Consider the following 14,864-nt stretch of genomic DNA (forward strand, 5'->3'; position numbering starts at 1 on the left):
CTGGCCATTTAAAGTTCTTAATTGTAAAGTGGAAGAATAGCCTTTCTTCTCAAATTTGCTAAAAACTTTTCCATCTTTGTCAGGGGGAATGGGATTACCATTAGCAATTTGTTTAGCAAAAGCAGTTTTGGATAGGGAAATCACTACAGGGTCTGATATAGGGTTACTAAACAAGTATTTGTGAGTCTGAGGTACCCTGTTTAACCTGTCAGACTTACTAAGGGCAGGAAGTCGACTGTCAGGTAAACTACAAGCTGTGAGCGAAATGTTCTCTAAAGCCGATAAGACATGAGGAACAGCTGCATACTTACAAATATCCAACTGAACCAAATCATAATACATTTGCTGGCAATAGGAATTTCATTTTGTTCACACTCAAAAAAATCTTTAATCTTAGATAACTTTCATAAAAAAAGGTCTTCTGAAATGAAATGTAAAGCAACACTTTCCTCTGAATCTTCAGGTTGAGAAGAAAATCCTGAACAATATTCTCCCTGAAATTCCTACTCTTCTACTGAAAATCGGATCAGAAAGTGAGGAAACTATTTTTCTTTTGTTTCCTAAAGAGGTGTTAGGGTACAGTAAAAGCAGAAATCAACTTCCTAGCAAATCTTCTGTTTCACAGAAGTAGGAGAAAACATTTTTTCCTGTTTGCTTTTCCTGGGAACACCTTGGAAAAAAGACCAAGTATACATACTATCCTTGGATATGGGATCCCTTTTCTGGCTGTGTGATAGACCTTCACCCACCACTTTCTTTAAGTTCAAAAAGAATTCTGTCTTGCTAATGCAAAGGATGTGTCCATCCCTCAGTCTTGAATGGCTGCAGGTACTACACCAGAGGGACTGGAGAGAATGATGAATAATTCTGAGGAATCAAACCCAGCTACGGCAGAATTGCCCATCGATAGCCGAGGCATAATTGGAACTGGCCAGACACGCAAAGACTTCCTGAAAACTTCTTTCTTCTTGCAGACAGAGGAAGACAGAACCAAAGAGAATGTTAACTGCTGTATAGGTTCAGCCGAGAAGGAGACACTGAAAATGGCTAGCAGGGTCTGTAAAAGCTGGTAAGCCTTATAGCAACAGAAAAGTAGTTATGAGATAAGAAAAGCACTGCCTGCCCCGAAAAGCACAATTTCCTGCCCCTAACACATAAAAATCCTAAAATGTAGGAAACAATGGTACAAAACAGATGTTTTTACACAGTTTATTCATACATTCACATAGAAAATAAAGCTCTGATAAGTAGCAACAGTTCAATGCAAATTTCCTAGAAACATAATATTGTGGAAGGTTATTTGCCAAACCTTGAAAGTTCACTATCTGAAGCTTGCCACAAGGGTGCACTTCAGAGTAGTGGCATAGCTGGCTTAACCAGCACCCTGTGCAGGTCCAGTTAACTAGCGTCCCACCCCCTCAGAAAAAAAAGTCCGTGATGAGGTCACTGGGCTACTGAAATACAGGAGCCTATCAGGACTCATTTCTATGCCCTGTTCCTGCCAATTCTTACTCTCATTTTAGTTAATTTTATCAAGTGCCGAGTAATTGGAAATAGTTTGTGAAATTACTAGGCAATTAATGGTTTTAATGTTCTTAGACTATATGTTTTAAACCTGTCTACTCTTCTGAAGGGAAAATAGAGATAGAGGTCCTCTATTTTTCTTTTCTACTCATTGTAACAAGAAAATGAATGTATATTTTCCTATTCACTATATTAAAAGTTGTGACCAACTGCCTAAATACACAGTGAAAGCTAGTAGCTTGATGTAGTTTAAAAAACTAGACAAATGTGTAGATAAAAAGAAATATCAGTCATTAATACTGGTTTGTAATGATTCTTGGTTTTGAATCAGATTGTCCCATGTGATGAAATGATTATGTGAACTGCCTTGGTTAAAACTGGTCTAAAACATCTTTTAGAGTTACAGGGCTGCTGCAGTCCACAGCTTCACATAATAATGGACTTGAAAGAATTCTTGAGGATTATTTCTCATGTGAACATAAAACCAAATGTTGCACATTCAGATGCTTACTCTACACATACTGTCCAATCTGCATGGCACAGTGCTAATATGTGGGAATAATGACTTGAACGATTAGAATAGTCTTCCATGGTTTTGCATCCACACTAGGGTGCTTGGTCATCTGCTAACAATCCTAGTAGCTTCAGATTAGAGATCTCCCGATGAACTCTCAGGAGGGCTTCAAAGACTTTCTGGTTACGGAAAGCATTTTTTATGATTATAGCAATGCTGTGCCTATTATTTTAATGCTTTTTACATTTGGAATTAATATTGTATTTTAGTAGTGGAGTTTTATGTTTGTTAGTATTTGTCCTGATAGTTACAAACTTGAGTGTAGAACTGAAAAATAAACTTATTGAACTGAACTGAATAATAGGTCCCAGTGAAGATATTGCTGTCAAATGTCACCTGTTTTGTGACTTTAGTTACTTGAAAACCAAATGTGACAGTGTATTTTACTGAGTTTTCTGAGGGTGACTGTTTACATCTTCACTGTCTGCCCCCACCAGGACCTTGACAGTGTTGAGACACCCTGCAGAAGCAGGATCTTCTGGTGTTCCATTATTTGGACAAATGGTTCTTGGTGGTTTCCTTTGAGAATTCTGGGGCAGAAAGGCAGCTTTGGTTCCAGTGTGAACCTTCACTTTTATAGATTTGGACCCACTCTTGTACCTGTCATTTTTGTCCAAGGAGATGGCCTGGGTAGGTAATTATCTTAACCTCCTGAATAACGCAGGAACTGTCATGGGTAAACATCATATCTCTAAGTACTCCTTGGGGTTGATGGCAACTGGGTAGCCTACTTATATTTCTTTTAGTAAAGGAGAAGTGAACAATCCAGCAGTGGGGTGGGTTTAGGCTAAGTTTGATGATATCTGGTAGTTAGGCTGTACTATGGTGTGTATGCTAGCAAGGATGCATGCATTTTTACCCCTTTGGAGGAAGTGATATTGGTCTGACTTTGGGCCATCAATTACAGCATCTTCTTGGTGACTGTTCACATCCATGGGAAATTTAATCTCACAGCACACTGCTTGGGTCACAAATCCGTCCTTAAATATGAGCTAAGAATAAAGCATTTGTGCATGTCTTCCAGGTTAATGACATTTTGGAAGATATGTTTTCAGCAAGGGAAGTGTGATCTTCTTCAGGCCCTGCACTCTGCAGGAAAGCACAGGAGACTGGATCTGGATGCTAAACAGATTCTTGGGTGGAGAGGGGAAGTACCTGTGTGCATTTTCTCTGTCCCCTTTGACGTCTACCTGATAACTTGGTTAATGAAAAGAAGAAAGTAAGTCTCATGATCATCATCCAGTTGTGGCAGAGAAGAATTTGGTTTCAGGCATTTGGATTCCTGTCAGGTCATGATACCATCTGTTTTGAGCCACTGATCTGCCATCTCACTGGGAAGATAGTTGCCTTTTGCTTTTACCTTTAGAGCCATTAATTCCACTCAGTAGAGTTTTAGACTTTACAGAGACTAGCAGGAAGCCTTCAACTAGGCAGACCTGTTCTGCTTTCTATTTGGATAGTGCAGCACTCCATTCTAGCCCAGTCTCTAATCTCGTAGATCTTTTTAGACTGATACCTGTTTGATCTAGGCATAAATTATTTCATGACCAAAGTGCATTTTCAAACATCTTGGCAAATTACAGCCTAGTAGTAGGCAGAATTCTGGTTCAGCACAGGCTTATTATGAGTTTCCTTATTGGGGTACTATATTTCTAACCATCACTGAAATTTGAACTTTCTAACTAGTTGGTTTACACTGTCTTAGCTAATTTAAAGTCTTTCTGTTGGAAAAAACACATCTGCAGTGGCCATTACCTCTGGTCAGTGAATTCTAGAGCTACAAGCCCTTATCTGCAGAGAACACTATTTGGTATTTGGCAGGAACTGGGTATCCTTTAAGACTAATCTCCTTTTAAAAGTGGTTTCAGAGCTTACTCTCAACCAGATTATCTTACTGCATTCTTTACAGAGCAGAATTTTGGAGTGAAAGGGCCATTCATAGCTTAGTGATATGCTGTTGCTTACATTTTTACCTTAGAAGGATTCATGCACTCAGGTGGACCACCTGTTTATCTGCTTTGCTGCAAGTAAGTAGGACTTGGCAGTTTCAAGGCAAATGCCATGCAAGTGGACTGCTAACTGTACAGAATAATTCCATTGAGTAGCCAACTAGCCAGTGTGCTTATGGAGACTCAATCAAACATATAACTGCTTAAAGCTTCTACTTCAAGAATGTATCCATTGTAGAAGTCTTTACCATAGTCACTTTGTCAGTGGTGTATAATTTAATCAAGCATTATCATGTGGATCTGTTTTCTGAGAATTGAGTATCCTTTGGTGCAACTGGGGTGCAGGATTTGGCCTTCTAAGCTTTCTATCTCTAGCCTTTCCAGTGCCTTGCTTCCTGAAAAGGGTTAACATACTGCCTGGGTTTCTCCCTATTGTAACTTAATGCAAGTAGTTCCTTGAAGTAAGATTTAAAAGCTATATGACCACTTGCTACATCAGCCAATCTTTGACAAAGCCCTCTGTAGTGGGTTGTTATTATTGTCCATATGTTCCTCCATTGTTAGATGATGTATCCAGCTGTCATGGGATCTGTAAGGATTAAGACTTTGCAGTTTTATGTCTTCATCTGTTCTTATTATGCAGGTGCAGCTGACTCGTGTTCCATGGCACAGAAAGGGAAGTCTGGGTCTGGGCTTGTCTTCTTATCTAGATATGGTGATGTCAAGGCATGTACCACTGAGGGAGAACCTTCTCAGAATGCAAGATCTAGACTCCTTTGAAGGATTATGCTGAGACCATGCTCCCCAGAAGATCATCTGACTCCCACTGCAGAAGTCCTCCTTGAAAATGAGCAAATGTAGTGGGTGCTCATAAATATTCATGAGTTAAGAAGAGGTTGGATTCTTTAATGCGGAAGGCTTATATTTGATAGGTGTGCATTTTAGAAATGACAGATGCTCAAAAGCCTTCATGCAGTGTTGGGTATGACTGGTATGATTGCAGCAGCACATCATATACTTAGTATCTTCTCCTTGTACATTCTTTCTGAATCACGGTTATTGACTGGTGTGGTTTGTGGAATTGCACTGAAACTGGCAGAAAATAATATGCTGGCCATTCCACCAACACCACATAGAAAGCGGCGCTGGTAATGATCGTCTGTAATTCTCCATTTCTTGGTTTCCCATAGTCACCTAATTTTCAATTCTTTTCCAGCTGCTGCAGTTTTTGAATGAGTCCATTAGTACTAGAATGTAAACTTATACTCTTGTTTTTGCAGAGTTTTATACTTTATTCAACAATAAATTATCTGAAATTTTAATGCTATTATTGGTACATTTGTTTTATTTGTAGATGCTGGTGATAAAGGTGGGCAGCTTTCTGGTGGACAGAAGCAGCGAATAGCTATTGCTAGAGCTTTGCTCCGAGACCCAAAGATCCTGATCTTGGATGATGCCACTAGCTCCCTGGACACTGAAAGTGAACATATGGTATGTGGGTTAAGTCACAGTTGTAGGAAACTGGTCTTAGATTAATTTTTGTTGCTTTTTGGATGTGCTGTATATGTTTTGTTTGTATGTGTAGTGTGTGTGTGTGTGTGTGTGTGTGTGTGTGTGTGTGTGTGTGTGTGTGTGTGTGTGTCTACACACGCACATACATATATATGTGTCTGGGTGTATAAATGTTAAGATATCAGAAGTGTCAGGTTTATTGCCTGACTGCTTCATAGATCCTTGCCATGATGATTAACATGCTTGTACAGTCTGATCACTAGAATCGTTAAGCAAAATAAGTTATTGTTCAACACAGTCATAACATTTACTTTGCTGAAAAAAAAAGTTATGTATTCTGGGATTTTTGTGGTTCTTATTTTTGAACATTCTAAATAGGCCATAAGGAGCCGTAATTTGACAGAACAATGTCAACAGTCACTAGGTAGGCCTATTATGATGCATCCTGGGCAGTGAAGGCAATAGATTTGAAATCCAGCCAAGTCTGATCTGATGGCTCCTGATTGCACAACAGCTCGGGCCAACCTTCTATGACTTTACAGACATGCTTTGCCCTCTGTGTAGCTGTCGCCCCAGCTAAGTTTCCCTTCAACTGTTCTTACTTGATGACATCAGTGTATTTAAGTGCACATCTTTGCTATATCTTTCCTGAAATGACTTCCTATTATAGCTTATAATACTGCTGTGGTGTCTATAGTAACCACAACAATGGGACACATTGACTTTCCATTTTCTTTAACCTCCTTTTTCTTCTACTTTTCCTTGTCCATTCTTGACTTTTTGTTGCAGTTCCACTGTGGCTCCATTCCTTGGAACATCTTTCAGCCAGTGTACTACACACACACACACACACACACACACACACACACACACACGTACACACACACACACACACACACACACACACACACACACACACACACACACACACACACACACACATGAACGTACACACGCACGCTGGCACACACACGTGTACACACACATGCATGCATGTATACACACACACACACACACACACACACACACACACACACACACACACACACACACTGATTGGCTGCTACTGCACGTGATTGGATCCTCTTCAACGATACATACCCCAATTCTGTGTAAGAAAGTTTATAAAAAAAAGAAATAAAAATCTAATTGTATTTTTTCCAGATGCGGTGCATCAGGCTCTAATAGCCTGTTTTCATTGTTCATTAAGCAAGTAAAAGACTTGATTTCCACTAACTTATGCCATCTTTATAAACTTTCACTTTCTAAATGTATTTTACTTTGATATCTCGAATAAAACTATCATAACCCCCAGACCAAAATGCACGGGAATATATTAAATCAGCGAATGCTTAAAGTAGCGAACGCTGATTTATTGACCCTTTAAAACCGAAACCTGAAAATCCCGAAGACACGGAACAGAGATTTTTTTCCCAGGGAAAAAAATCGCCGTTCCACAAAAAAAAAAAAAAAATAAGTTCAAAACACAAAATAAAGTGGGAGGCTGTGCCCCCCACACCTCCCTACTTAAATATACCAACTCCGAGATTGCACCACAGTGGAGGAAATGGCAAAATCCAAAAAAACTGCTGCTGATATGTGTCCTGGGATTTTCAGGTTTTGGTTTTAAAGGGCCAATAAATCAGTGTTCGCCATTTTTAGAGTTTGCTGATTTAATATAGACCCAAAAGCACCAAGCCATTTTCTATGTCTGATTTCTGTAGTAAGTATGTGCTCCTCCACCTAGGGAAATTGTCAGAATATAACCAATTTACTAACTTCCTTTATCAATGAAGTATAATCTCATCCTTTCAGGAAGAGTTTATACAGTACAGAAGTATTTTAACTGCTCTCCATAAACTAACTGATTCAGTTCTCACCAATACCAACAAAGGCCAACTGACAGATGCCCTGTTTGAGTTCACCAAGCCCTTTGACGTTATTAATACACAAAGCTAGTTGAGTCCCATGCAGACTACAACTTTTAATCTTCTACATTAGAATGCTTTTCCAGTTACCTACCTACCGGAACCTGCTTCATAAAGATTAATAACTGTCTTATCGACCAAAGCCATTATTACTGGCATTCTCAAGGATCCACCCCATCCACTATCTTCTTTATATTTTCATCAACGCCATCACCCTTCCCAATGACCTAAGAGAGTAATCCTATTATTTTTGCAGATGATCAAATCTTCTATAATTCATTGTCTAACTAAAAAGCTGTACTACAAAACCTCCAAACCACTAACCAGGTCCCTGGCTATATAAACAACTAACACTAAAACACCAGAAAAAAGTGTGTGTGTGTGTGTGTGTGTGTGTGTGTGTGTGTGTGTGTGTGTGTGTGTGTGTGTGTGTGTGTGTGTGTGTGTGTGTGTGTGTGTGTTCCACCTTCATGACAAGTAAAGCAATCTCCATCCACTCCCATATCCATTATCTTACAGTAACCAACCATTATCTTACAGCAGCCAACTCTAAATGTCATGGACAATTTAAAGTCAGCTCTACCATGTATGACTGCTGGAGAATCTCACAATACCTCACCCTGAAGTAAGAAATGTTGTAGGCAAAATATTTCAAAACTTCATATGTTCTCTCACTCCTAGTTATGTTTCATAGAAAAAAAAATAATGAACTCCAAACACTGCCCAATAACGTTCTGCTTTCACCAAAAACAGAACATCACTTTGTCACAATAGAAAAAGCTAGTTGGTACCAGTAAACGAGCATGCTGTCCTTGTCCTACTAAGCCATATACACAAAACATTACACACTAATGCCCCCCTACCATAAGCCACAGACCATGTGTTAGAAACACTCCATACCAACTACTATCCCAAGCCAATAGTGTTCTAGTCCTCACCAGGCCTGCTAACTACCTAGCAACCACAGACTATGCTTTCCCAGTTCTTGGCCATATACTATGGGACATACTTCCAGGTGAAATGCATATCTCATTTGAGTATGTCATTCACATAGACTGACAAAAGTCTTGAAAAGAAGAGCAGTTTGCCCTGCTTCAGTCATCCCCCAATAACTTAAGTTCTGCAAATCACATCTGACTTGGCCTGCAACACTTTCCCTTCAGAATTCCTGTCATCTAAATGAAGTATCACTGGCCATCACTTTTTGTTTATATTGTGGAAAATTAATGTAATGGCACAATAGTCCATAAAAAAAAAAAAAAAAGCACCTAGTAACAAACCTGGGTGCTGAGCACAACTAAAACAGTGTGTCTGTCTGTCTCTGGGCTTCTCTGCAAATAGGTAAGTTGTAGGTCTCTTTTACTGGTAACCAGTCCATGGAAAAGGTATCTTCTTCGGAGCCATTTCTATGGGCCTCCTATTCTCTTTTAACATTTCTAGAATATTCTGGTTCTTCTCTGACTTCTGGTTTGGGTTATAAGGCCCCTTCATTTTATTTACCTCTACTGGCATCTGTGGTTAATTGTCAGCCATATTTTAAGGTACCTTTAAAGGTTTATGTGTTGTGCTCATGGTCAACGTAAGTAACATTATTACAAACTGGAATTAATATACTTCACTGTTGAAAACTACGCAATCAACAGAAGAAGCAGTAGTGCAAACAGAACCTGTGCACTGTAATGGCGAGTAATGCCACACTATGTTGCAATATGTACAAAGTTTTCATGATTGCGTATAGTTTTATTCTAATCTTTTACTGTTAATAATAGAGATTTACATGTGCTGAATCACTTGGAAACACAAAAAAGCAGGTGTATTGCAGTACTTTCTTTATGTACAATCCTTAAATTAAACTCCTATTTCTTCTCTTTTACTGATGTACCCTTGGGCTGTGGCTCATATAGCTACATTTGTGGTCAGGCTGCTATTCCCCAGTTAAAAAAAAATCAAATAAATAAGGTTCTGTTACAGGTGCTTGCATGCTAGTAGTTTGCGGTATACCTGCTCATTGCCACTTGCTCAAAAACGCAGGTGCTTGAACTCACACTAGCCCATTCTCAGTGTCTGCATAGCTCGCCAGCATCTGACCATATTCCGTACATAACCTTTCCAGAACCTAAACCTAAAACTCTCAACTAGTTCCCATCCTGATTCCTCACTCCTTTTCCCTCAATGTCCACTTTTAATCCCTAACTCCTAAGTCCCCAATTTGCTCCCTAAAACTAAATCTTCACCCCCATCCCTAAACCTAAATTCCATGATTGCGCCTCAATCATAAAACTCCACTCTGTAATCTTAAAACTCTAACCCCCACTCTCTAAACCTAAATTTCCCTGATTGCTCCCTAACCTTAAAAGTTTTTTCACACTCTCTGAACGTAAAAATCCAATCCGCTCCCTAAACTTAAATCCCCTGATTGTTCAATAACCCTAATACTCCCTTGCCACTAAAATCCCCATTCTGTTGCCTAATCCCAAAACCACCCTCCTGCTCCCTCCTCGTAGCCCCTTACCTGAACCCATATATGGGTCTGAGTGTTAGCAGCACTGACAGTTGCTGCTTACATGAAGCCTATATGAGCTACAAGGTGCTCAGGTCCCTGGCTTTGAGACAGTGATTTTTGAGTGCTTGGGACTCGAGCACTTGTAGTTGACCCAGTAAATAAAATGGAATATATTTTTGCCTGCTTGTGATCTGTGGTTTGCTTGCATTTATGGCACTCTCTGTAATGTGCACACACATTACATGTACATCAGACTTTACTCTCCTGGCTGTTCATACCCTAAAAGCACTTTGATCCTTTTCTTTTTCCTTTTTGACTCGCATAGCCTCTGTTGTTAGCATATGTGCCTCTGCTGATGTAGTTTTATTGCTTTATGCCTGTTTCCCTTGTTTATACAATGTTTATTTTGACACTTTAAGTGCTTCTCATGCTCTTGCATATACGGTCTTGATTGCTGTTAATTACCACTATAGCTCGACATGTAAATGCTTTTGGCAAAATAATGTTTTTAACTGTTTTGATTGCAAAGTCTCCTTTCTATCAACAGCTATTCCATGCATTTGTTTTAATGGGTCTGCATGGTGTGCCTGTGTTTCCTGATGGTATTGTTTATTTTGTTTGTCTGCCTTGAGTCTTACATTTGCCCTGCTGCCCAAAGTTAGTAACATTCCTGTCACCTGCTATATGCTTTGACCATGGTGTTTTATTGTACTTTATTGCCATATGTCACATGGCATTATACTGGTAGACAAATATCAGCATGGTACACAAACAGCTCTGATCACTTACACATTTCTAACAGCATAATGATCCCCTCCTTTTTCTTTCTCTTCCAACCCCTGGTTTGTTCTCCCAACCTTCCACAGGATATTTGTGTACTGTTTATACTGGTAACCATTTGAAGTATCGGGACCCGTTGGAGTGAGTGTCAAAACTCGGGAGACTGAATAGCTGAAAAACAGACCTGTATAGACTGTCTGACATGGCCATTTCTTGGGATATTCCCTTTTGTACAAGTTGAGACACTCTTGTAGTTCATATGTATAAGTTCTGGGGGTGCAGGTGGGGCTTGACCCCTCTGTTAGTCTTTTTTTAGTTTTGGCTTTTCGGCATTCGGCATTTCGAGTGCTGATATTTCAATAGGAAGTTGTTTATACTTCTCTGTAATGTGAGACCATTGCTTTTCTATCACTTCCAAAATTGTAAGTCTTGTATGTTTTATCTGACCAGGCATCTTTGCATTGATACCTTCTCTTTTTGTGTTCAGTACTACCTTCATTCATTTTGGGTGCTGCAGTTTCCAGAAGTAATATGAAGCCTCATCCCTGCAAAATGACCCAGCCCCCATCATGTTTGCGTCTTATTATCAATCTCCTTGTGCATATACCTTTGCAAGCTATACGCACAAACCCATTTGTGTTTTACAGATCTGTCTGAATTGCTAACAGTCTTGACTATGTTGCCTTCTGACCAGCAAGATAGATGATAGCACCATTGTTTATGGAAACTTAGGGGGGGATTCCAGTACAGATAGTAATAAAATGATCTCGCTGAGTTAGTGAGCTCAGGTGCTGGAAAATGGTGGAGGAGTGATTTTGAGGTATAGATGAATATTTCTTTCCAAAGGGGAGCTCTTCAATCTGGTACCATCCTTACCAATCATTAATCACCTTACCAATCATTAATCAATATGACTAAATTACTGCTCTTCATCCCAAAATACATCTCTAGCAAAACACTGTTCACTATCATCTTTGCCAACAGTATCACGATAAACAAGTAAACTACACAAAATTACTAGATGTCGTCATAGACTAGTTGAAATTGGATTACAGTGCATCACATATGGTTAAAAAAAATCATCAAAACTAGGTACATTATACAGAGTGAAAACCTACCTCGCTGACATAGACAGAAGACATATAACTTCTACTTACTGTAACCACTGTCTATGCTGCCGCAATCTTGAGTAACTTTCAAATCTCGCAACTGTCCAAACAAAGCAGTTATAGTAAAATAGCCAAATTTACTGTAAGCTGTAACAATAGAACACACCACTGCCTTGCCATCAATGAATTAGACTAGTTAGAACTACCACATTACCTAGTTCTTACTCAGCTGATTACAATAGGCTGACTGTTCTATAAGCCAGACAATTGTCCAGCCCTTTACAACTTAATGTGCCACTGCTTCCCCACAAAATTGTATTCCCTAGAAAAAAATCACTAATCACTTTAAATCTGCTAACACTGCAGGTGACTCTATATTCAAAAAGTGTAACTACGGGATCACATCCTACCACCACTGAAATCCATTCAGAAGGAAAACTCTGCTAAAGCCTCACCTATCAGATCAAATGATCTGCTTCTGTACATCGCCAGAATATTATCTTCAGCTTGTCATATCATCAAACCGTTTCTCTTCATTCAGAATTCTATGCCCCTCAACCAGTCTTCACCAATACCCAAGTAAGTTTACTAGCATCTCCTAGCTATATCCATAGTTTTTTGGCACTGTTTATTCTTCTGCCTGTATACTTGTATTATAAACCATGTGATGGCCATATCTATAATTGTCTCTGATCTGCTTTATATCCCACCTGTTAACTACAATGTTAACATATTTTACCCTAATTCCTTCCCTCACCTTTGAAATTCTAAGCACTAATCACATTGAAATTCTAAGCACTAATCACATGATCTATTATTTATCTGACAAACCCACTTAATACACCTCTTCAAGTGCTCAGTGTTCAACTTCTACTGATGCAGATGTATCTTTTTACTCTAATTATTTCTCGTTTTCATATGTATATAATCTAATTAGCAAGCGTGTGTGTAATTTACAGTGTCTATTTTTTAATGTCTGTTTATGTATATTATTGAATGTCTGCTTAATGCTTGTAATTTGTTGGACCTTTTCTCCTCAGCCATCCTTTGAAAAGGGATTTTGACTAAACCCAGTAAACAAAAAACATCAATCTTCTAGAGCACAGAAGAAACACTTTAGAGGGAGGGGCAGGAAAATATCGATGATTTTTGATGCTCAGGCTGCTGTTTTCTCCCTGGGGAGTTTGAGCTATCAACAGCCTGGGCACGTATGTGGAGGAAGCCCAAGAGACTTTGGAAGACTGGAACGGCTGTTATATCCTTGGTAGGATGCAGCCCATATAGCTCAGGCTACTGCAGCAGTGATTTAATTGCACACTTACTGTTATGGTTAGTACACTTACAACTGTTCTTACCCTGTAAAACATGCCTAGTTTTACTAAAGAATTATCTTGTTTAGCAAGGAAATACTGGGGATTCACATGGGGATATCCCCTGCCAGCATCTCAACCATAGTGAATGAGCACAAGCTGTAGAGATTGAGATAGTGTTTGGCAGGAGAAAGAATCAAAATAACTTTCCCCATGGTGCATCTTATAGAATTACAAAAATCAATTTGGAAATTATTTTAAAATCCTTTAATTCTTTTCCTTCATTACATTTTCTTATCACTTTGCAGGTCCAGAAAGCTCTTTACAATGGTAAACAGAAACAGACCATCTTAGTTATAGCCCACCGCCTGAGTACTGTAGAAATGGTCGACAAGATTATTGTCCTGGACAAGGGGGAGGTTGTAGAGCATGGAACACACAGAGCGCTACTAGAGAAGAAGGGAAAATACTTTCAGCTTGTGCAGATTCAACATGGAGCATTTGAGAATTCTGAAATCGTGGAACCTTACGCATTGAGGACAGAGTCATAACAGAGCCGTGAAGTACTAGAGGCTTAAAAGCTAACCGTGTTTAATTTTAAACTACTTGTGTAATTGTTACTTTGTTTCATTAAGCTCTTTCTTAAATTTAGCAATACGAATTTCCTGCATTCATCACACCACTGACTACTGAGTTTAATTAGAATGTAACATTATGTAAATTGTATAAAAGTGTAAATTTTACTTTAGAAAGAAAGTCAGCTGCACTGAAATCTAGTATTCAGTACTATTGTATTGCACTTAAAAGAACATGTTTTCGGTTCTTAATATATTTTGTATCCTTAGAATTTTCCAATGTTTTGTAAAATACTGTAAATATGTATTCTGGTGCAACTTTAAAATGCAAAAGTGTGTCAAGACTTTATGTGTCTAGAATCAATGTATTATTTTTTTCTGAGCAGCTGAAATACAGTTACTTTGCTTAATGATGTCCTAAATGGGGTTATAGTGTTCAGGATTGACAAAAATGTTGTGGATCTTGGCTATTTATCATACTACGTCTTCATATTTTTCATACATCTTGAGAATAAAACCCTGTTACCCCAGGATGTCCCCTAAAGTTTTTTTTTCAAATTGCACCCACCCACCATAATTGTGCAGCTTGTCTCCCATACTAGGCCTACACCTATCAAAATGTTTCTCTGGCAACTTCTTATCCTACCTGTCTTCTATTATTCACATGCCTAAAATGTTTCCCTCAACAACTCCACCACCACCACTTTCAAGTATCATATTCTGTAACTCAAAAATCAAATTCAATCTTTTTCCATATCACACCTAACCTAATCAGCTTATCCACCAATAACCTTTTCAACCGAAAAATACACTTCTTGGTATCTTTCTCTACAGTCTTGCTATAAAACAAAAAGTTAATCTTAAACAGGTCTTCCATACCTTACGTTAGCCTCACTCACTGACTTAACCTTTATGAAGATATTCATCCAAACCAAGATCTCCTCCATCCATCACAAAAAGATTGCCAAACCACCACAGACCATCTCTGCCCTTCACAATTATATCCTCATTATTTGGCCAAATCTCTAAATCCAATAACCTTTATAGCATTAGTCTTAGAAGCAAACTTCCAGAGGTCCACGCATGGACTGACCCCCCCC

General features: G+C 38.9%; 1 protein-coding gene across 3 annotated transcripts in view; it reads left to right on the top strand.

The window, feature by feature from the left end:
* Nucleotides 1-14,565, top strand: part of LOC122811451 (ABC-type oligopeptide transporter ABCB9-like) — a 184,903-nt gene extending 170,338 nt beyond the window's left edge. For all 3 annotated transcript variants that reach the window (XM_044083301.1, XM_044083300.1, XM_044083302.1), the window contains exons 11-12: nucleotides 5,402-5,538; nucleotides 13,498-14,565. In XM_044083301.1, coding sequence (XP_043939236.1) covers nucleotides 5,402-5,538; nucleotides 13,498-13,740 — 380 coding nt within the window. In that variant the 3' untranslated portion in view covers nucleotides 13,741-14,565. The remainder of the gene's footprint in view (nucleotides 1-5,401; nucleotides 5,539-13,497) is intronic.
* Nucleotides 14,566-14,864: the final 299 nt, after the last annotated feature.

The sequence above is a fragment of the Protopterus annectens genome, chromosome 9.part0, assembly GCF_019279795.1.
Source record: "Protopterus annectens isolate FY-2018-M chromosome 9.part0, PAN1.0, whole genome shotgun sequence".
NCBI lineage: Eukaryota > Metazoa > Chordata > Ceratodontiformes > Protopteridae > Protopterus > Protopterus annectens.